Here is a 22,639-nt window from a genome sequence, read left to right on the forward strand (position 1 = left end):
AAAGTGTACAGTTCAACATTTTGTTGTATACTTACTGGGTTGTGCAAACATCATTACAATTAGTTCTTCTTTTTTTACTTACTCGCAAGTTTCACTCATTTGCTGAATATTGTTAGGATTATTATGTTTGGCTTTACTTTGGTCATTTTCTCATACCTTCTGTTTTCACTTTTATGAGTCCCTGCATTTTCCCTTTGTTTTTTGACCTTTGCCGAATGGATTATCTTTTCTTCTTTTTTCTTTTTAAGCTGTCCTATTGATTTATTCTTACTGTATTCATGATTAGTGATAGATTTGGGGGGGTAGTTAGGTTCATTTATTTATTAGGTTTATTTATTTTTAACGGAGGGCTGGGGATTGAACCCAGGATCTTGTGCATGCTAGCACGTGCTCTACCACTGAGCTATACTCTCCCCACTAATGATAGATTTTTTTTAAGCTCATACTTGAACCTATGGTTACTTAATTATCAATGTCAAGAATTCAGTGTTAGCTGTTAACTCTCCACAAGTAATATGAAGATAATATAATTATTTTTTCTTCCCAGTAACTCTTTTCAGTTTCTGTTGATATAATTGAGAGTTTTATTTTTATTCTTTGATCCCACTGCCCCAGCATGTGGGGCCTCTATGAGGCCACCCAAGCAGCATGGAGAAGACAAGACCAGCTTTGCCTGCAGAATCATTTTTAATAACCATTTCAGTCATTTTTAGATAGCATTTGTTCTGCTTTTAAAATAATCACAAATTTGCAGAAAAGCTCCCCAGACAGCCTCTCTCAGTGGACAGACCTAGGGTGTGCTTGGACTTTGGGCTCCTGGCATCTCACAGCTGTGTTCCTCACTGGGAAGTGCCCTCTGTCGCAGGGAACTGTCTCACTCATTAGGACCCTCCCAGGTGGTGGTCCATGCTAATGACTGGATGGTACTGGGATACAGACGCCTTGCCCCAGGTATCAACTCTTTTGGACAGGTAACAGTAGCTGCCAAGTATTGAAGGAAAGCCTTTCCCCCACACAACCTCACTACTAGGTGATCTGTTACAGTGAAAGCTCTCAAAAGGAATTCTGACCCACATACAGATATTTAATAAACTAATGTTACTCTGAAAAGTGGTAAATAAAGAGAAGGAATCAAGGAAGTACCTGGTCTTTCTTTTATGAACTGTGCCTCACGGCAACTAAGCAGCAAATAAGGGGAAGTGTCCCTTTATATCCCATTCCAGCTATCATGTGGGGGAATCTTGTCTCTCTGCCCATCGCCTAGCTCTGCTTCGCTCAGCAACACCCTTCCTCAGGCTGGATCTCCGAAGAACTCGGCCAAGGTAGAGCCCGGGGCCACTCGGGGCTTACATCCTGCCAGCCTAGTGGCCCCAGGGCAAGAGAATCCCCGCCCTTACTATCTGCACAGAGGGGAGGCTAGGGGCGTGGCCAGGGCTGCCCTGCTCTGATTGGCTGGTCTAGGTCACATGCCCTTCTCTGGAGCTGGTGGGAGGGGCCAGCCCTAAGAGAGACTTGTGACCTGAGAATAAGGGACTCGTGGGATCCCCAAAACATAAGGGGGATACTGATTCCAGAAAGCAGTAGGGGGTGCTGGGCTCACAAAGCAACATACATCCACTATAGTGACATCCATACGTTTTTCTTACCTTGGCCGGGGAAAGCGTATTTGGGACCCCGGATGAAAGGAGAGGGGGGAGATCTGGGGAACGATAATCCAGAGAACTCTTGCTTGTGGGATGTGAGCAGAGCCCTGCAGCGTGGCAGCCAGCTGAGAGCCAGGAGGAGCAGCAGCCAGGAGGGGCCTGCAGGAGGGGCTGGGTAGGGGCAGGAAGGAGGCCGGCGGATGGGACAGGGTTTTCACATCATTGCAAGATGTCAGCCAGGTTTTACTAAAAGCTTCCTCCTACAGTTAGTGGTGCTTTGGGGGCCAATAAAGGGGAGAGGGCTGTGACCCTGCGGGTTGAGAATGTGGGGCACAGATAGTGGAAGTGACCATGGAATTGGCAGAGACAGCAGCCAGAGCCAGAGGTGATAGGTGACGTGGATGGGGTTGCAGAAGGTAGTCAGAACATCTGGTCTTCAATGAGCACTTACTACATGTCAGGTACTGCTCTGCACATGTCCCATGTACTATCTCATTTGCCTGTCACAACAACCCTCCAAGGTAGGTCTTATTATTACCCCCATTGTAAAGATGAAGAACTGAAGCACAGAGAGGTTTAAGTGCCTTGCCCAGGACACACAGTTCTAAGTGGCAGAGCTGGGATTTGAACCTAGGCCCTCTGGCTCCTAACCCTGTCATCTGCCTCACATTGTGCAGGGGTGGGGGAGTTGGTCTTAGCAATTCTATAGGAAGAAAACCTGTTTATAACCCTCCTTTGGTGGCCACATAGCAGGGGGCAGAGACAATATTCATTGGTCCATTTGGAGGGAAGGATCCCAAAGGGCTGAGGGTCATCAAGGTGCCACAGAGGAGACAGGGCTCTGCCAGGGCAGGAGATGCCCCTGCTGAGTGTGGAAGTTTGGCTGGGAAGAAAACTGATGAGTTTCTGGCCTCCTGAAATCTGTTTCTCCCATATCTTTCAATGGCTCCAGTGTCCTTTGGGGGAAATACTGCTCCACCGAATCCTGAGCCACAGGTAGGCGGGGTGGGGTGTCATGGTCACTAATGGGCCCGCCTTCCAGCCTAGGGCAGGTAGGTGCAGGTAGGTGCAGAGCAGCGCCTCCATGGGAAGCCCTGCCTGGGGCGACCAGGCTGAGATCTGCTTTGTCAGGGAGCAGAGAGACAGGGGTCCTGATGGCTCAGAGTCCCATGGTGGGTGACTGAGGAATTACAAGGACAGGGAGGAAAATGGAGAGGGACAGACAGTGAGGCATGTACAAGACAGATGCAGCAAGAAAAAGAGACATTGGAGGAGATATAAAGAGAGAGGGATGGCAGCACCATTGACAATAACCAAAACATGGAAGCAACCTAAATGCCCATTGGCAGACACCTGGATAAAGAAGCTGTGGTATATGTATACAATGGAATATTACTCAGCCATAAAAAAGAATAAGATGATGCCATTGGCAGCAACAGGGATGGGCCTGGAGATCATCATCCTAAGTGAAATAAGCCAGAAAGAGAAAGAAAAATACTGTATGATCTCACATATATGGGGCATCTAAAAAAATAACACGAACTTATTTTCAAGACAGAAACAGACTCATAGACATAGAAAACAAACTTACGGTTATGGGGGCAAGGTGGAGGGATAAATTGGGAGTTTGGGATTTGCAGGTACTAACTACTACATATAAAATAGATAAACAACAAGGTCATACTGTATAGCATAGGGAACTATATTCAGTATTTTGTAATAGCCTATAATGAAAAAGAATATGAAAATGAATATATATATATGTGTAACTGAATCACTATGCTGTACATCAGAAATTAACATAACATTGTAAACCGACAATACTTCAATTTAAAAAAAAGAGAGAGGGATGGAAACAGGGAGATACAGAGAGAGACACAGACAGATATGAAGATACAAAAAAAAAAGGAGAAAGACCAAAGGAGACAAGAGAGGTGGACAGAGAGTATGAGGCCAAGATGGGGAAGAGAGATACAACGGCAGGCAGAGAAACTGTTAGTGAAGAGACATAGAGATACAGACACAGAAGTAAACATGCCTCCCTTGCCATCCCTGCCCTCCTTGGCCCCACAGATGGAGACACACAGGTCCAAGATGGCAGGGACCCACCCCCCACTGACCTCCTTCTAGGCACTCCCACAGCGGCAGCCGGTCCTCCTTCAGCTCTGTCCTCCTTCCCTCCTGCTGCTGGCCAAGCCCATTAAGCTGCTACCCTGGCACAGTTGAAGGCCTCACGCCCTGGGGAGGAAACCACTAAAGAGGCGTCCCTGCTATCCGGCACCACAAACCGTCAATTAGTATTAACGAGGGAAGGCTCCTCACTAAAGACCCCCCACCTGGGCTCTGATGGAGGGGATGGCCCCACCCCTATGACTCAGGAGGTTAAAGGGCCTGGAACCAGCCTGTGAGCCAGTGTCCTGATGGCGTGTGGAAGCAGGAGGGTCACCATTCAGCTGGTGAATGAGGAGGCAGGGCCTGGAACCAGGGTCCCGAAGTTTTTTCGGGGCCAGAACTACAATGCAATCCGAGCAGCCTGCCTGGATGAGGGAATCCTGTTCCAAGATCCCTACTTCCCTGCTGGCCCTGATTCTCTTGGCTATAACCAGCTGGGACCGAACTCGAAGAAGGCCAAAGGGGTGGAATGGAAGAGGCCGCATGTAATGTGTGGATGGGGGCTGGGCTTCTGGGCCTGAGGGAGGATGTGGTTGAGGGGCTGGGCTCCTGGGTCTGAGGGAGGAGGATTTTAGGGGGCTGGGCTCCTGGGTCTGAGGGAGGATGTGGTTGGGGGGCTGGGCTCCTGGGTCTGAGGGAGGAAGGGGCTGGAGGCTTGGATCTGAGGAGGAAGGTCTGGGAGTTCCGACTCCTGGGTCTGAGGGAGGAAAGGTCTCTGTGGGACTGACTCAGAGCAGGCTCAGCCATCCTGGGTCAAGGGAGGACCAGGGAGGCCAAACACCTGTCCATAAGCTTTACAAGCCTCTTCTGGGGTTGGAGGCACTCATTACTCTGGAGCACTGAAGGCAGAAGGGGACCCAGGCATCTGACCTCCCAGTTGCTTCTTTCCTCCCCTTCCTGGCTGAGGCCTGGAATCCCCCATCACTCCTAGGAGTTTTGTGCTGAGCCCCAGTTCATCTGTGAGGACATGAGCCGGACAGACGTGTGTCAGGGGAGCCTGGGTGAGACCACTGAACCCATGCTGAGCCCATAGGTCACGCAAGTTGCAGCTGGGACCCTGACAGCCCTGCCCTCAGCCTCCCTCTGCCCCGCCCCCAGCCCCTCAATCTATCCCTGTCCCTGCCTCTGTCTCCCTCTCAGTCTGTTCTCTCCTCGCGCGTCAGTCTCCCTCTTTCAATCCTCACCCATCCTAGCTCTTCCTCCCAGGTAACTGCTGGTTTCTTGCTGCCGCTGCCTCCCTCACTCTGTACCCCCGACTCCTGTGGCGGGTGGTCCCCCCAGGACAGGGTTTCCAAGATGGCTATGCAGGTATCTTCCATTTCCAGGTAAAGCACAGTTCCTCTGTTCAAGCCTCGGTTTCCCCCATGGTGACACGGGTTGCACAGTTGACACTGTCTCCTTGGGGCTGTAATTCTTTGGCTGGTACAGCAGGGTCAGGGTCAGAGGTGGGGGCCCAGGCAGGGTCGGAGGTCAGGAGAAGCTGAGCCCGGCCCCACCCCTTCTCTCACCAGCTCTGGCAGTTTGGCCACTGGGTGGACGTCGTGGTGGATGACAGGCTGCCCGTGCGTGAGGGGAAGCTGGTGTTCGTGCGCTCAGCTCAGCGGAACGAGTTCTGGGCCCCACTCCTGGAGAAGGCCTACGCCAAGTAAGGACCCCAACCCCCCCAGTGCCAACCCAAGTCACAGCCAGCTGGCCAAAGGGGACCCTCAGAGCCCCCTGGCTTCTGGGATCCTCCAGACACCCCACCAAAGATCTCCAACCAAGGCATGGCACCCAGGACCCTAATGTCACACCATCGCCTAAGGACCTCCAAGTCAGAAACCCTTCCCTCCATCAGCATTTACACAAAATCCTCCTAGAGCCCTGCCAAATACCCGTATTTCTGAAGGAGCCTGAGATCTCATGTATCAGGCCCCAGAGTCACCAAGTCTAAGATTGACCCCTCACTAGGGAACCTGTAATCTCAGACAATCTCTCCATCAAGAAACCTAAGGCACCTCTGAATATTGGATGTAATCCCCAGGACTCTCAAAGCTTGGCTTCCTCCAATCCTGCAGCTCTGAAATCCCTGACAAGCCCCATCGGGATCACCCCCAAAGCAGACATCTCCCAGAGACTCAGTGTCAGACTCAGCCCCTACGAAGCCCAGAATTCTGACAGAGGTTTCCTGTGACCCCCAAATCATGCAGTGCCAGTGGCCCCAGGAGCCACCAGCTTGATTTCCAAGGGCTTCCAGAGTGTGCGCACCTCAAGAGTGTAGAAATTCGGGATAGACCATGGGGAAATTTGTGGACAGAGGCCCCCCACATCTCAAGGGTTGCCCGAGATACACCCACATGCCTCAGACACCCCACCCCAAACCTGCTCCCACAGGCTCCACGGATCCTATGAGGTGATGCGAGGCGGCCACATGAATGAGGCTTTTGTGGACTTCACAGGCGGCGTGGGTGAGGTGCTCTACCTGAGGCAAGGCACCCCAGGCCTCTTCTCCGCCCTGCGCCATGCCTTGGCCAAGGAGTCCCTTGTGGGCGCCACTGCACTGGTGAGAGAAACTCCCGCGGAGACCCCCACCAGGACCGGAGCACAGTCACGGTGGGAGGGGCTGGTGCCCTGGGTCCTTCTCTCTGCTTTCACTGTTGGCTTATTCTCGCTCACAAATCAAACACGAGCAAGTCAAAAGAACGTTTATTTGCTCTCAAAACTAATAAGCTTCAGGCACAGCTGGATCCAGGTGCTTAGTGGATGTTGTGAATGTGTTTTTCTATTCCTTGTTCTAGATTAGCTTCACTCACAGGCAGGCTTTCCCCTCATGGACACAAAAATGGCCCCCACAGCTGTGGGATCCTCCTACCACCCTGGGGGAGGTGTGTAAAAAAAAAAGTGCCTCTTTCTAAAAATTTCAGCAGAAGTCCCCGGATTGATTTTCATGGGCTTAGTTTGGGTCCTATGTTCATCTGTGACCCAACCACATACTCATTTATTCACTGAGTCAGTCTAACTCATTTATTCATTTACTTAATCCTCTACTCAGTTACTGACTGTCTTTGTCTTTTGTGCTTCTCTGTCTCTTTCCCTGTCTGTTCTGTATCTTTGTCCCTGTGTCTCTGTTTCTCTCCTTTTTAAATCTATTTTGGTCTCGTCTTCATCTGCCTCTTTCCTTCTCTCTCCTTCTCTCGCCAACTCCCACACCCTGTCAGAGCCCCATGCCATTCAGTTAGGTGCTCTGGGTGACTTCTAGCTGTGGTGACAGGAGGTGACGATGCAGAGAGGAGCAGCCACCCTCCTGTCCCCCAATATGGCTCACTGTCCCCTATCCTCTGCCCAGAGTGATCGGGGCGAGTACCGTACTGAAGATGGGCTGGTGAAGGGACACGCATATTCAGTCACCGGCACACACAAGGTGAGGATCCCCCAGGGGTGGGCTGGCAGGAGGTGTCCAAGCAGCCACTCCCCACTGACCACGCCTCCATTAGGTGTCACTGGGCTTCACCAAGGTGCGGCTTCTGCGGCTGCGGAACCCGTGGGGCAGTGTGGAGTGGACCGGGGCCTGGAGCGACAGGTGGGATGGATCTGGGGGAGGGGGGAGGCTTAGCCACACCCACCGACCCCTGACACCCAGTCTCCCCAGCTGCCCACGCTGGGATGCACTCCCCACGGAGTGGCGAGATGCCTTGCTGGTGAAAAAGGAGGATGGCGAGTTCTGGTGAGTGGGGCAGCATCCTAGGCCTGCCTCTGAAAAGGGTGCTAGGCCAGTGGGGTTAGGGAGCAGGATGAGTCCTGCTTGAAGGGACATGGGAGAGGTTCACGGGGATGGGTTCTAACAGGGAGGAACTGCCCATATCCATGGTAATTTGGAGGTCAGGTTCTATCTGGGGAAGTCGAGGAAGAATCAGTAGTAATATTAGGGAGATTTGGAAGCATAGTCATCTTTGGAGGGTTGAAGGGGGTGGGAAAAATTTAGGGCAACTGGAGGAGGCTTGGTGACATCTGGGGCATTTCTTGAGACGCAGCAATACTGAGGGGCTGAAGGATACTTGTTGGTGATAGAGTCTGAGGGTCTTAATATTTGGAGGTTAAAGGCAATTTGTCAGTATTTGGAGGAAGTTTGTGGATCTCGGCTATGTGTGGGGCATTTCTGAGGACTTGGAGAAATCTGGGGGAGCCAGAGAGCTCTAGTTTGGGGGTCATTTCTGGAGACATGGTATTATTTGGGGGAACTGAAGTGTATTTGGCAACATTTAAGGAATTTAGGGAGCTTTGTGATGGAGATTCGCTTCTGGGGTCTTGAGATATTTGGGAAACTGGGGCCCTGGGGAGGTAGGGGCTGGGGCAGGGTCTGACTGCCTGCCACTGTCCAGGATGGAACTGCAGGACTTCCTTCAACACTTCGACACCGTCCAGGTCTGCTCGCTGAGCCCTGAGGTGCTGGGCCCCAGCCCGGCTGGAGGCGGCTGGCATGTTCACACCTTCCAAGGCCGCTGGGTGCGCGGCTTCAACTCTGGCGGGAGCCAGCCTGGTGCCGGTAGGTGAGGCCTGGAGGGGGCCCTGAAGGCAAGCAAGGGGGACTGTGGCAGGCTGGGTAACCCTCGATCTTTCTCTTCTATTAGAAACCTTCTGGACCAACCCCCAGTTCCGGCTGACGCTGCTGGAGCCTGATGAGGAGGAGGAGGAGGATGATGAGGGGCCCTGTGGGGGCTGGGGGGCAGTGGGGGCACGAGGCCCTGCACGGGGGTGCCGCATCCCCAAGTGCACTGTGCTCCTGTCACTCATCCAGCGCAACCGGCGGCGACTGAGGGCCCAGGGCCTCACTTACCTCACAGTGGGATTCCACGTGTTCCAGGTGGGACCCTGGGCTGAGCAGAGGCAATAGGGAACAGAGAGGCATGGAGGGGCCCTGGGCCAAGGGGGACCCGCAGGGGCAAGGAGGGGATGGGGAGGCTGAGGGGGTAGAGGATGGGGGCCAGGGGTTAGAGACAAGACACAGCTGAGGAAATGAGAGGGAGGGGGTCAAGGAGAGGCTGAGGGGCTAGGGGAGGGCACAGAGAGAGGCTGGTGGTCAGAAGGGCAGGGGGGAGGGGTCAGGAAGGAGTCAGAGAAATGGCTAGGGGCTGAGGATCAGGGAAGGGACGGAGGAACAGAGAAGGTACTTGAGGGCACAGTTGGGAGTGAGGGTCCAGGAGGGGCTGGGTCAAGGACTGAGGGGAAGGGGCTTAATGAGGGGTGGGATGGGAAGAAAAGAGAGGGTGGGGTGCCCAGGGGACTCTGAAGGGTGGCCACCTCCCCCTGGCCCTGATTCCCCTTGCTTTTCCTTCTTACAGATCCCAGAGGAGGTGGGTCTCATATGGGACCCCAGACTCCATCCATCACTGAATAAGCCCCAGGGGCTCAGACAACCTGGGGGCCTTGGGGGCACTTGGAGTGATGGGTGATGAGTGGGTTTGGACAGGGTGGTCTGGAGGGTGCGGTGGGTTGGAGGCCACGTGGGGTGAACTTGGGGGGTCATGGTGATGCTGCCTTGTCCCCCAGCTGCTGGACCTGTGGGACTCCCCGCGCAGTCGCGCACTCTTGCCGAGCCTGCTGCGCGCAGACCGCTCGCGCTTCTGCGCCCGCCGCGACGTGAGCTGCCGCTGCCGCCTGCGACCCGGCCACTACCTGGTGGTGCCCAGCGCGGCCCACACCGGCGACGAGGCCGACTTCACGCTGCGCATCTTCTCTGAGCGGCTCCACACCGCCCTGTGAGCCAGGCACCCAGCCCCGCCCCGCCCCGCCCCGCCCCTGGGATCCCCAGCCCCACCTGCGTGGGTCAGCCCAGGGTCCCCTCAAAACCCAACTTGAGTCTTAGCTGAGACCCGCACACCCCATATCCCCAGCAGCGGGGTGAGCAGCCCCCTCCCCCATCTCTCATCTGTAATTTGCAGGGAGATTGATGACGTGATCAGCGCTGACTTGCATGCCCTCATGGTGAGGGGCTGCTGCGGAGGGAGGGGTGGGGAGGATGGTGTGTGGGAGGGAATCCTCTTGGCCAGAACTAAACTCCCCCCACCCCCACAGGTCCCCTACATTCCCCTGGAGCTGGGATTGGAGCAGCTGTTCCTGGAGCTGGCAGGAGAGGTGAGGAAGCTGGGCAGGACAAAGCAGGTCCCCTCCCTTCCTTCTCCCTCCCCTTGTCCCCCTTTTTCATCCTCAACATCTCATTTTGCTTTCGTTTCTGTGCTTAAATCTCCTGACTTTTTCTCAAAGTGCTCTCAGCCCTTCTCTGCCTCAACGCCTTTGCTCAATCTGTACCCTAAGCCTTGACTGCTTTCTCTCCCTTCACAACCCCTGTGGGGCTAAGACCTCATCTTTCCAATGTGCCCTTCTCTGGAAGCTCTCCCAGACCCTCCCCAGGCTGGCCAGCTGCTTGCCCTGCGTGTCTCCCACAGCCCACTGCTTCTCCATTGCAGCCCTGATCACTCTGGGGACAGGCCTCTCTCCCTCCCTCAATTGTGAACTCTGAGAGGGCAGGCCTGTGGCTCTCTGTCTTTGCTGTGTCTCCAGCAATGCCCAGCATGCTGTCTGGGCTGCCCCAGGCTGTTTGTTGAATGGCTGCCTGAGTGAACAGCCTCACAACTGGCTCTCTCCTTGCCAGGAGGAAGAACTCAGTGCCCCTCAGCTCCAGACCTTATTAAGCATTGTCCTGGAGCCTGGTGAGTTGGGGACCAAGAGCTGACCCCATGGAAGCCCCCATGTGTGTTCATCCATGATGCTGCTACAGTCAGGTCATGGGAACCCTGGGCTCAGCCTGGTGGCATCTCCCCAAATGTGGGTCCTGTGGCAGGACCTGTGGGCCAAGGCCATGGCCACTCAAGTCCCCCTTCCTCTAAGGGAGAGTCAGGGAGTGTAGCTGCCGTGAGCACAGACTGAGACCCCCCTGCCTGGATTCAAACCCCAGCTCTGCTAGTTGCCAGCAGTCACATGGCTCTCTGCACCTCAGTTTCTATAAAATGGGGATAACAATAATCCTGGCACTTACAGTCATGGCCCATATGCAGGAAGTGCTACTTTTTTGCTTTTTTCCTATAGCCAGGACCCATGCTCGGAACCCCAGAGAAATCGGGCTCAGGACCTGTGAGCAGCTGCTGCAGTGTTTTGGGGTATATGATGGGGGCCGTGCCTGGGTTAAGGGAGGATGGGGATGTGGGGAACTCTGCTTCTCTTCTGGGAATATTAACCTTAACCAGATGCCCCATTCCCAGCATGGGCGAAGCCTGGCCCTGCACCACTTCCAGCAGCTCTGGGGCCACCTCCTGGAGTGGCAGGTAAGGTGGGGAGCTGGGGAGGGCCACCTCCTCCTGGACGGAGAAGGCTAGCGGGCCCCAGAGGTGAAGGGGGAACTGGACCACACCACACCAACCAACTTGGAGGGATCTGGCTGGGATGTCCCTGCCTTGTCCACCATTTTGTTGTCCCTCCAGGTCCAGGGGGGCTAAATAGCTCAGGGATGAAGAGCAGACTCTGGTCCTGGGTTGGAATCCTAGCTTCTAGCTTAACCTTTCTGGCTGTGTGACCTCAGGCAAGTCAGCTGTCCTATGAGGGGCCTTTGCTTGTCTACCAATAGAAAACACTAATTCCCACCTCTGTGGATCCCTGAGAGGAGAAAATGGTCCCAGGCCCCCCTACACTAGAAGTGATAAGCCACTATTTGTTGAGCCCTCACTACGCCCTTTGTGGGTAGAATCAGCCTGTCCTCACCGCAACCTGGTTACTGCTGTTACTATTCCTCCCACTTTACAGACTGGGAAGGAGGCTCAAAGTGGTTAAGCTGCTTGCACAGGACAAGCAGCGAGGAAGAAAGGGAGCTGGGGTGGAAGCCCAGGCTGTCTGGCTCCAGGGCCCCCTTTCGGCCTCCTTCGGGGGCTGGGAGGCTGACCAGTACCTCCCCTTCCAGGCCGCATTTGACAAGTTTGATGAGGATGCCTCTGGAACCATGAACTCCTATGAGCTGAGGCTGGCGCTGAATGCGGCAGGTATGGACAGAGGACCTTGGGATCTGGGGGACGGGCCTGCTCCCCCTCCTACCCCTTACTCCTACCCTACCAGCCACAAAGCCCGCACCTTAGTTTGCTGCCAGCTCTTGGCAGGGACTGGGTGACCCTGAAAGAGGCCACGTGGGGAGAATCCCCAGGGGAGAGGGGCCACGAGAGAAGCATGGGCCCAGGATGGCACTGAGGGGAGGGGGGCCTTCCTGGGGGAAGGAGAGAGGATGGGCTTGGAAGCTGGTGTCTGAGAAGCCCTGGCCCCCAGGGCCTCATGTTAGAACATCTGGGACTCCTGGAATCCTTCGGTGGCCCTGGGCACGTAAGTCCACCACCTGGAGCCTCCATTTCCCTCTCTATAAGAGGAGCTTGTGGAATGGAGCCCACAGGGCCTAGTGCTGGGGAATGCAGCTTCGGTTACCTCGCATCAGAGCATACGAAGGAAGGCTCCTGCTGAAAGGCTGTTCTTCTGGGAGACATAGAACCTCCCATTCCATTTGTGTGCGAGCACAAGATCCTAGCCAAGGAGCAGAGCCAGAGATCAACTTTCCTGGGCTCTGAAGTAAGTTAGAGAAGTGCCTGTGTGATCTGTCCCCTACCCGACCTTGTGTGGAGGGTTGGGGAGTGGCTGGGATGAGACACAGAACTCCCAGACCCCTACCCAACCCCAGGGCTCATCTGCTACAGCAACAGGAAGGGTGAGACGTGGGGAGACGGGAGGCTGGGGGTGACTGTGATCCGGAGTCTGAGCGGCAAGGGAGACCCTAGTGGAGGGAGGTCAAAGGTCCAAGGAGGTACAAGACAAGAAAGGAACTCAAGATAGAAGGGGGAGATGGAGTCAGAGAGAGAAGATTGGGAGATGTGACCCTTAGAAATGGAGTCCCAGGTGATCAGAAACGGAGGCGAGAGAGGATGGGGGGAAGATGGAAGGTTTGTACTGTTCACTCAATGTTACCGAGTGCCTGGGACAGGCCTCGTGTTATTCTAGGCAGAAGAAAAGTGGACTCAAGGAGCTGATGTTCTGGTGGTGCAGACACACAGCCAAGAAGGAGAATGTCTAGGTCAGGCGGTGATAAATGCTATGGTGGAAAAAGGAAGCAGGCCACGGTGCTGGGATACACAGTGGGTGGGGTGCGGGTGGCGGCAGGGCAGTCAGGGATGGCCTGTGAGGGCTACCAGGTGGCCAGGGACAACAGGGGCCCTGGGGATGGGTAACCAGGTCATGGTCACTAGGGCCCAGTAGACTAGGTAACGGGTTTCACAAGAACTGGGGGCCCCGGGAAGGACCCCGTACCAGGCAGCACAGGACATGGGAGCGTCTGAGAGCAGTCTAAGGAAGCGGACACCTCCCATGGAAGGAGAGAAATGCCAGAGCGGGCAGCTGAGGGGCTCCTGGCCCCTTCTCAGGTCCTTCTGCCTCCGCTGGCCAGGGCCTCCCACAGCCCTGGGCACAGCACCACCTCCCCTTAATTCCTGAGGAAACATAAATGCCAGAAGGGGAGTGAACTCTTGGAGGTCACACTGCCAGGTTGAGGCCACAGGCCCCCGGGCCAATTGTTCAACGGCACCTAGAGTAAGGGACAGTGTGTGACAGCACCTGACAACTACTTGTTAAAATGACTGGTGCACAGAATAGGGGGTAAAGATGGGCTTGAGGGGGTGGGAGCCCGTGAAATTACCCTCAGAACTGTGTTTATGTGGACATGTGGGGACAGAGGAGAGTCACCCTGCAACCTGGGGTCTGGGAGGGTTACCTGTGACCTGGAAGGGGAATCACTGCTTTTAGCTTTTAAAAGTCAGTTGAGATTCCTCATCAGATGATTTCTAAACTTTAAACATCAGCCCTGGTGTGGAGCAGGGAGTGACAGTCCATATGGGACTGACCAAAATGCTTTGCTGCACAGAAACATTCTCCAGTGTCCATTAGCAGAAGTTCTGCAGAGTTTAAAGGAATGATAATACTGGCATAATTATTCTGTGTCAGACACTGTCCTAAACTCTCTATGTGTAACTTCTTCACACAATCTTATGGGATTAGGGCTGTCAAAGTTCCCACTTGACAGATGAGGAAACTGAGGCCCAGAGAAGAGAAGGGAGCTGCCCCTGGCCACATAGCTGGGGTGAGGCAGAGCTGGGATTTGAGAGGTGGGAGAGGCCCCCATGGTGTGTCTTCCCTGGGGAGTCAGAGTGGGGTGAAACACTGAGGCGGGGTTCAGGGGGGCAGCCCAGGCTCAGAGGTGGCCTCCCCCAGGCTTCCACCTGAACAACCAGCTGACCCAGGTCCTCACTAGCCGCTACCGGGACAGCCGTCTGCGTGTGGACTTCGAGCATTTTGTGTCCTGTTTGGCCCAGCTCATCTGCATCTTCCGTGAGTGACATGCCTGGTACAGGTGGGGCAGAGGTAGGACATCTCCATGGCAGGGGGACTAGGGAGGTGGGTGCTCACGTCGCCCCTCTCTGCACAGGCCACTGCAGCCAGCACCTGGATGGGGGCGAGGGGGTTGTCTGCCTGACCCACAGACAGGTGAGCCTGGGCTGGAGGGAGGGTGGCTCGGGAGTCTGAGAGTCCCCTGCCTCACATCTGCTGTCTTTTCCCGCCCAGTGGATGGAGGTGGCCACCTTCTCCTAGGACCTCAGCACAGGAGCCCCTGCAGCTGGAGGCGGGAGAGCTGCTGGGAGCCCCACCCTTCCCTTCTCCCAGCCTGGACTGGGGTTTATTCTGCAGGGAGGGGGCTGATGCTCGAACATTAAGCAGAGGTTCAGAGCATGACCGTGGGAGGCAGCCTGCCTGGGGTTGATTTCTGGCCCCACCACCCACCAGCTGGGTGACAGTGGGCACATCACTGCACCTCTCTATGCTTTGCTCTCCTCACCCGTAAACGGGCATGGCAACAGCACCTTCCTCGTGCAGGCTGCGTGAGTTAGTGCGTGTCACACCCTCAGAATGGTGCCTGGTCCAGGATGGGTCCCCAGCAGCACTCTTACTTCCACTCACTCAGGGGAATGGGGACCGCGGCACTCCCACCCCCCACCTCGCTCTGGGAAGAGGTGCTCTTTCATCCGTCTCCTAAGGAGTGGAGAACAGAGACAGGAGAAGAGAGGACACTGTAGGACTCCTTCTTAAAAATATTACATGTTTTATTATCCTGTCCCCAGAAGGGTGGTTTATCCAGAAACCGAGAAAAAAATAATCAGAATAAACTCAAAAAAGGGAGGGGAGGGGTAGCAAAACCATCCACTAACAGGCAGCTAGGCCAGCAGCCCACCCTTCACCTCAGGAGGGTCCCCAGAGACCCAGGCCCGACGGCAGACAACAAAGAGGAAGGGGCTGGGAGGGAGTGGAGCAAATCAGCTACATCTTCATTATGAGCAAGAGGCGGCAAAGATATGTTGCTAGGTGAATATATTTATATAATAAATCCGTAAGTTAATAAAGTAAATAGTAATTCTCTGAAAGTTTTTAATTCTTTTTTTTTATAGTTTTTTTGTGGTTGTTTTGTTTTTTATATTTTTGTTTTTGTTTTTTGGGGTTTTTTTTTTTGGTCCTTAGAAAAATCTGAGAGATATGCAGGTCCAGACAAAGCAAGGTGGGGGGGTGGCTGGGGGTGAAAGGCTGGTCTGCCCAAACCCACTCCTCTGTTGCAGAAAAGAGGGGGACTGAGCTGCACCCCCTCATCTCCTGGCGATGGCAAATGAGGGGAGGGGAGCCAGGAGCAGGTAGGTCCTCCTTCCTGCCGGGCAGCTGTGGCGCCCTCTGCTGGGCCCATCATAGGCCTGGCGGTTCCTGGACAAGGCACGTCGGGCTTTGGCCTGGATGTGGGAGGCCTTGAAGGGACTTTGGGGCAAAGGAAGAGGGATGGCTGGGGGAGGGGGTGTTCCCAGGGCTTGGAGGGGACCTGTTTTGCTGTGGGGACACAATGTCCCCTCCACATAGTTAAAAGAACAGAACAAAACAACACATCATATATATTTACCAGACCAGAAGCGCTGACCCCGGAAGTCTCCCTTACCCCCATCCAGGGGGAGGGGGAGAGATCCTCTTGGCCAACTGACAAAGAGAGAGGAGAGAGCCTGCCCCAGCCCCTCCCTGCCCACCCCGCCCCCCAGAAAGGACTGACAGAGAGTGCTTTGCATAGATACAGAGTCAGAGGAGCAGGGCCAAGGAGGCCCTCGCAGTGGGGAGAGGGGCAGAAGGACTCCCCTAGCCCCTCCTGGAGGCTGTGAGGAGGGGGTGTTCGGTCAGGGTTTCTCTGGGTCGGGGCTCACAGGTCGCTCTCGCCATACAGGGCTGTGGAGAAGGACTTATAGTCGAGGGCACCAGGCACGGCATCAGGGCCCTGGTACGGCGCCATGCGGGCGATGCAGTACTCAGCCTGGTCGGGGGGCAGCTCTCTCCGCAGTTCCTCGGCTGTGATGAAGTTCTGCGGGCGGCACGGCAGGACTCTGGGCCACCCACAGACACACACAGGCCCACCCAGCCCCTCGTGCCCCATCCTGGTGGCGAGGGCCCCTCCCAGGTGTCTTGCTTACCTTGTCCCCTGCCAGGACCTTGAAGGAGGCGATGACCTGGTCGGCCGTGTCTGTGTCAGTGGTCTCTCTTGACATGAAGTCGATGAAGGCTTGGAAGGTCACAAGGCCGCTGTGGTTGGGGTCAACCACGCTCATGATGCGGTTGAACTCAGCATCGCCCTGTGAAGGGGGTGGGTGGGGGACAGGGTCCTTTGAGAGGGGCAGGGTGGCCAGGCCCAGCCCGATGGATGCTCTCTGGATAGAAGTGGGCCAGGAAAGCGGGGCCTGACCCTGGCGCACACGCCACTGAGGGTCTTGGCTGCCTAGGCCAACAGTCCCATGCGCCCCAGGCCTGGGATGTGCACCCTCCAGTCCTCCCCTCCCACATTTCTGGGAAGTGGGGAGTTGGGGCGTGGATCAAACAGGTTTACTGCTCCTCAGCCCCGGGCTCACAAGTTAGCTCTGGAGGGCGGGGAGGAAAGAAAGAAAGAAAGAGAAAGAAAAGGGGAGAGAGCCGGAGGCCTGACCTCCTCTCCCCAGACACTTCCAGGAAAGGAGGTGGGCGGCTCAGGGAGTCATCGGAGGGACCCCAGCCCAGCAGATGCAGCAGAGGAGGAGGAGGGAGGAGAGGCCGTGCTGCTCTGGTGGGGGAGTGTCCCCGAGGACGTGGAAACTCTGGAGACGAGGCGGTGAGGAGGAGGGAGGAGGGGGAGGCGGCACGAAGAGGAGGAGGAGGGAGGGAGGGGATAGGAGAGGCACAGCAGCAAGGGGGAGGCAGAGGCTGCATACCAGGCTGTATCCTGTGGAGATAAGCAGAGCCCTGAAGTCATCGGAGTCCATGCTGCCTGTCTGCTTCTGCTCGAGGACGCAGGGACAGCAGAGGAGGCCGGGCCCAGAGTAGGCAAGAGGGGCCGCCCCATGTGCACAGCAGGGAAACAGGACAGTGGCAGGGAGCGGGGGAGATAGAGGCGGTCCCGAGAGACCAGGTAAGGGGGAAGGTGTCCAGAGAGACACAGGGAGGGAGGAGGCAAGAGAGCCGGTGAAATGGCACACATGATGGCAAGGGGTGGGATGGCCGGGGGGAGGGGAGACAGAGAGAAGGAGAGAGAGAAAGAAGAGCAGTTAATGCCACAGTCCACTGGGGCCCAGGGGCGCGTACCTGCCGGTCGTTCTCCACGTCGTAGCCCAGGCTGATGAGGCAGGCCTTGAACTCCTCTGGCCCCAGCGCCCCGCCGTGGTCCTGCCGGGCGGGCGTCCGAAGGCAGGTATGTACCAGGGGTGGTGTGGAGACCAGGCCGGCACAGAGATGGGGAGAGGGGCCAGGGTCACATGCAGAGGGCAGGGTGGGGGACACACATGTGGGAGGGAAACACAGAGTTAGAGGTGACGTGGACAAGGTGATGGCCAAGGTGGGGCAGGTGGAAGGACGTAGGTGGCCTGGAGGGCAGTCAGAGGCCTCCTCCCACCTCCTCTGGGTGGGAGCCGAGTGGTGCTAGATTGAGGCTTGAGTTCCAGGACTCCTGGGAGGGAGCAGGGAGCTCTCCTGGCCTCCAGGATGTGGGGTAGGATAAAGGGGATTGCACGCCCTCCTACATGGGACCTTAGGCCCCTGCTCACAGAAGGCAGCCAGATGACACTTCAGGCCCAGCAAGGCAGGTGGGGACGGGGGCAAACTAGCACTCAACATCCTCTAAAGGGGCTGCCAGACCAAATCTGAATTTTAAGAACACAGTGTGTATGTGTGGACCCAATTCCCGGGTGTGCTGGGACCTAGTCTGTTCAGGGTTGCATCAGCAGGTGGGCAAGGATGCACAGCCCCAGGGGCAGGGTTTGGGACCACCCTTTGTCCTCCCGAGGGAAGCTGCCCACGCTGTGGGTCAAGGTGACACTCCTCTGTGCCCCCTTCAGTGGCTGGGGCCTGGCCAGCCCCTGTGAGTGGCCTCTGATACTCAGCAACTGTGATGTGAATGGACGGACAGATGCAAAGACAGAGAGGGCGAGGTGGGAAGTGACAGTGGGGAGGGAAGACACCAGGGGGTGGAGGGAGCTGCTCACCTTGTCAAAGTGGTTGAAGGACGCCCGGAACTCCTGCATCTGCTCCTGGCTGATGCCCTTGGCATCGCGGGTGAGGATCTGGTTCTCCACCTCGTTGATGGTGCGGGCGATGGTGGTAAGCAGCTGCTCCCAGCCCACGCGAATGTGCTGGGGAGGGAGGAATGAGGGCGTGAGTGTGGGCTGGGCCAGGTGGGTGCGGGTGCTGGGATCACTGTGGCTATAGCTGAGGGGGGCTTGGAACTGGGTTCTCCTCACATGGTGGGGGTGTGGGTGTGTGGCCGGAAATCAGGCTCACCCTAACTCTCTCCCAAATGCCAACCCAGCCCCACCCATGCTCTCCCATGCGGCTCATCTGCACAAGGGGACACGGGCACGGCGCCTGCCTACTGCCTCCGCCAAGCAGTGGGGCTGCCATCACATTGGTATATGTCCCAGTGATGGACAGGCAGAGGACCGCGTCCTGATACCCGTGCCAGGATCCACATGAAAACTGCAGAGGTTGTTGGGCAACATTTAGCTTTCTGGGGTGGGAGAAAACCCACATTTTTTGGTGGTATCTTTGGATTTGTATGGTGTTAAGAGCTATCACCATGGACAATTTCAGGCTGCCACTGTGACGACAGCCAGCCCTGGCACTTTAACCTGTGGCGCTCAGCTGGTGTTCAGGACTCCCGCATATGCTGGTTGGATCTGTGTCAGGTGAGGACAAAACTGCTGAGGCCACACGGGGGGCAGGCGCTGCCCACCCTCACAGCTCCCCTGGGAGCTTGTCCTGCTGCTGGAAGAGGGAAACTGCTTTTTCAAAAACACGTAAACATTTGGTCTAGTCTTTTAAGTTAGAGTGAAAGAAGACAGCAGGCAGCCGACACCTCTTCTACAGACACAAACCATTTACAATAAAGGCCTGGCCTGCGCTACTTCACGTCAAAGGGAAAGCAGGGCCGGGGCGCATGGTGGGTGTACCTCCATGGTGTAGTTGGTGTGCTTATTGTCGAAGATGAGGGCCTCCTGGATGAGCTGGTGCTGCTGCTCCAGCAGGTCCAGGTTCGGCTTGTAGTCCACGATGCTGCGTTCGTACTGCTTCAGGTGGCTCAGCTGGTCCTCCAGCGTCCCGTTCATCTCGATGGAGATGCGCCCGATCTCCTGCACAGAGGGTGGTGCTGCTGAGGGGCAGGGCTGACGGACACTCGGCCACCACCAGGAACAACTCCTGTTGCTGGCCATCTCACTGCCGGGGTGCCTCCAGCCTGGGGCCTCTGCCCAGGGGCCCCCTCCTGGAAGGCCGGCTGTCCCCTCCAGTCCCACCCTCCAGTGGAACAGCAGCCACAATGCAGAGTTTCTGTGCCAGTGCTTCTCAGCTGTAACCTCACTGCACCCCACTTGACTCCTTGTGAGGCCCAAGACTGGGACATGCCTATTCTGCACAGATGGAAACTGAGGCCCAAAGAGGGCAACTTACCACAGTAAGAGGCAGGGCCGGGATGGGCACCCAGGCCTGGCCAACTTCAGAACTCCTGCTCCTGACCACGAGCACCCTGTGCCTCACCACCCACAGTGGCCACCTGTGCAGCCTGCGCTGAGCCATGAGGCTGACCTGCCCAACCGTCTCAGCCCTGCCATGAATCTCAGTGAGGCTTCTCTGGTCAGCACGGTGCCTGGTGCATAGTGAGCGCTCATTAAATGGTGGCCTGCATCGCAATCGGCATCTTTACAAACCCTGCAGCTGGGTCATGCGGGAACTAGTGAGCACTGGGGAGGGCCTGAGCTCAGACCAACTTGGTCACAGCTACAGCATGAGCTACAGTGCTCATGATGGGGCTGGCATAGAGCAGCGTCCTAAAGCATTTGCAGAGGGATGGAAATAACTGTTTTCATCCCCTTTTAGAGATGAGAAAACTGAGAAGCAGAGGTTAAACTGTGACTGACCATCAGTCAAGGGCAGAGTCAAAACTCAAACACACCTCTACCTGACTCCTCAGCCAAGTTTCCCTCTGGAATCTTATCAACCCCCCTAATTAGTAGAATCTTATCAACCCCCCTAATCCCACGAGGCGGTCTGGGCTCTCACAGCTGGGACCCAGATCCACCAGGCCTCCAAGTCTGCTGGCCCCAGGGAGCACTAGGGACCTCCCACCAGTGGGGGACAGCCTCCTGGTCTTCCTCAGCTCTGCCCTGAGAGATTCTCCTGGGCCCAGCAGGGCTGGGTTGACAAGCCCTCACCTCCATCTTAGTCTGGATCCAGGGCCCTACGATGTTGGCCTGGCTGGCAAACTGGCGACGGAGGTGCTCATTGGACTGCTGTTTGCTCTGCTCCTCCAGGAGGGCATGATCCCGCTTGGGCACCAGCTGCTGCACCTGGGGGTGGGGACACGGGCAGGAGCAGTCAGGGTGGGGCCCCCTTGCCTGCCAGCCCTGTCCTGGCCCTGCCAGTGGGTGGGTGCCACCTACTTTCTCCCACTTGGAGTTGATGATCTGGGGGGTGACGGTGGTGTAGGGGTTGCTGCCTGATAGCTTGATGTGGTTGCTCTCGGCAATCCTCTGGGCCTCCTTGTGGATGGCCAGGATGGCCTCCCGTTCCCTGTCGGCATCTGGCAGAGTCGACTTGAACTGGTCGTGGGCTGAGATCAGGCCCTGAGTGTCCAGGGAAGAGAAGGGTGAGGGGCAGCCCAGGCCCGAGGAGGCCCCAGGAGCCACGAGAAGGGCGGGCAGGAGCGGACCTCGATCTCCTCGATGGTGTGGACGATGAACATGTCCTGGAGGTCCTCCATGGCACTCTCCATCCAGTTGTTGAAGGGGGCTGCCCGTTTGGCGTACTCCAGGTGCAGCTGGTCAATGGTCTCCAGCTGCTTCTCTGTTTTCTGGTGTGTGTGTTGGGAGGGATGGGGACAGAGGAGGCAGGTCAGTCGGGGTGCATGGTGGGGAGAGGTCTGGGGGCACCAAAGGGTCAGGGTGTATCCCCTCTGGGTGGGTCAGGGGAAGCTGGAGGGTTTAAGCATCGTCCACGCTGCCCCAGCAGCCCTGAGGGCAAGGGGGGGCAGAGAGCTCAGCAGGTGGCACCACCCTCCTCCTCACCTCCAGGGCTTCCCTGCGACTGTGGGTCAGAGAGCCGAGGGCATCCCATTGGTCGCAGATCTTCTGGCAGCGGGTGTTGACGTTGTGGGAGTCGTAGTAATCCAGCTCGCTGTGGGCAGGGCAGAGGGTGATGAGACCCAGCAGGGGGCAGTCAAGGATCTGCTGGACCCACCCACCCACAGTGTGTCCCCGGCCAGGGTACCAGGGCACAGCAACACTTAAGGACAGTCTCCATCAATCACCCGTCTGGTCCAAGGCCGGAGGAATTGGGGGGCGGGAATACCAGAGGTGGCAGGGCTTCCTGCTTTGCTCTGTCACTGGAAGCTGACTCAAGGCTCCCAGAGTGCGGTCCTCAATCATGCCTGTATTGGGACTTTTTCCATTTAAAGAAAGTCTAGCAGAGAACACTGGTTAGAGAATAAGGCTCCGGGGCCAAGTTCCCCGTGTGGGAATGCCGGCTCTCCGATTTTGTACTTGTGTGATCCAGGGCGGTTGAATTCTCTCTGGATACCTCAGTTTTCTAATCTGTGAAACGGGGGTGGGGTTATTGTGGAGACCAAGTTACTTAATGCATGTAGAGTGCTGAGAGTGCCCTTGGCCCCCAACAGGTAAAAAGCAACAATTATTTATTAAAGGTTGTGTACTTATTTTGATGGGTATTAAGAAAAAATATATAAATAGCCTGCAATCTCATTCAAAGTAATTAACAATATATTTAAGAAAAAAAAGTGAGCTGATTAGGGAATGGGCATTGTTATTATTGGAAAGACTGGGGTTCAGGAAAAGACGGTGCTGATACAATAGTTCCTGGCCCCCTGCCCCCTTTCCCTCTAATCAGCCCCAGGATTCCCTTCTGGGGCCCAGACACTAGGATACTCTTAGTGGCACCTACGGAGGTGGTGTACAGGCGAAACCTTGGGGGTCTGGTGAGGGGTGGGGAGCAGGGAACAACTTGGGGGAGGAATAGGACATAGGGATCATCTCACCTGCCTAGTGAGCTAGGTGGGCGGGCAGAATACAGGGGCTGGGGGAGGAGCAGGGGGCTGCTCCAGACCAGGGCCAGGCGGCCTGGGCTCCATCCCCGTCTTACTCCCTCCCTAGCTGTGTGATGCTGGGCAGGCCCCTTGGCTTCTCTGTGCCTCAGTGTGCCTCAGTCCCCACTCTGTAATGTGG

At 56.1% G+C, this 22,639-nt stretch overlaps 2 protein-coding genes across 5 annotated transcripts in view; one reads left to right on the top strand and one right to left on the bottom strand.

The window, feature by feature from the left end:
- Positions 1-4,063: 4,063 nt before the first annotated feature.
- CAPN12 (calpain 12) lies at positions 4,064-14,807 on the top strand. Its single transcript, XM_074369709.1, has 21 exons — positions 4,064-4,300; positions 4,747-4,816; positions 5,022-5,140; positions 5,327-5,460; positions 6,189-6,357; positions 7,141-7,215; positions 7,289-7,374; positions 7,444-7,518; positions 8,174-8,337; positions 8,423-8,655; positions 9,134-9,145; positions 9,342-9,550; positions 9,734-9,776; positions 9,867-9,926; positions 10,444-10,501; positions 10,878-10,948; positions 11,051-11,113; positions 11,743-11,821; positions 14,082-14,198; positions 14,296-14,354; positions 14,433-14,807. The coding sequence occupies exons 1-21, from the start codon at positions 4,064-4,066 to the stop codon at positions 14,457-14,459; spliced, it is 2,160 nt and encodes a 719-aa protein (XP_074225810.1). The 3' UTR covers positions 14,460-14,807.
- Positions 14,808-14,944: 137 nt separating this feature from the next.
- Positions 14,945-22,639, bottom strand: part of ACTN4 (actinin alpha 4) — a 70,422-nt gene continuing 62,727 nt past the window's right edge. For 2 of the 4 annotated variants that reach the window (XM_074369708.1, XM_074369706.1), the window contains exons 13-22: positions 21,467-21,575; positions 21,112-21,252; positions 20,843-21,025; positions 20,615-20,749; positions 19,358-19,537; positions 18,395-18,541; positions 17,499-17,579; positions 17,129-17,194; positions 16,361-16,519; positions 14,945-16,251 (exon numbers count right to left, since the gene is read on the bottom strand). In XM_074369708.1, the coding sequence (XP_074225809.1) occupies positions 16,093-16,251; positions 16,361-16,519; positions 17,129-17,194; positions 17,499-17,579; positions 18,395-18,541; positions 19,358-19,537; positions 20,615-20,749; positions 20,843-21,025; positions 21,112-21,252; positions 21,467-21,575 (1,360 nt within the window). In that variant the 3' untranslated portion in view covers positions 14,945-16,092. The remainder of the gene's footprint in view (positions 16,252-16,360; positions 16,520-17,128; positions 17,195-17,498; positions 17,580-18,394; positions 18,542-19,357; positions 19,538-20,614; positions 20,750-20,842; positions 21,026-21,111; positions 21,253-21,466; positions 21,576-22,639) is intronic. The other 2 variants (XM_074369705.1, XM_074369704.1) reach the window with 1 other exon arrangement.

The sequence above is a fragment of the Camelus bactrianus genome, chromosome 9 (assembly GCF_048773025.1).
Source record: "Camelus bactrianus isolate YW-2024 breed Bactrian camel chromosome 9, ASM4877302v1, whole genome shotgun sequence".
In the NCBI taxonomy this organism is placed as follows: Eukaryota; Metazoa; Chordata; class Mammalia; order Artiodactyla; family Camelidae; genus Camelus; species Camelus bactrianus.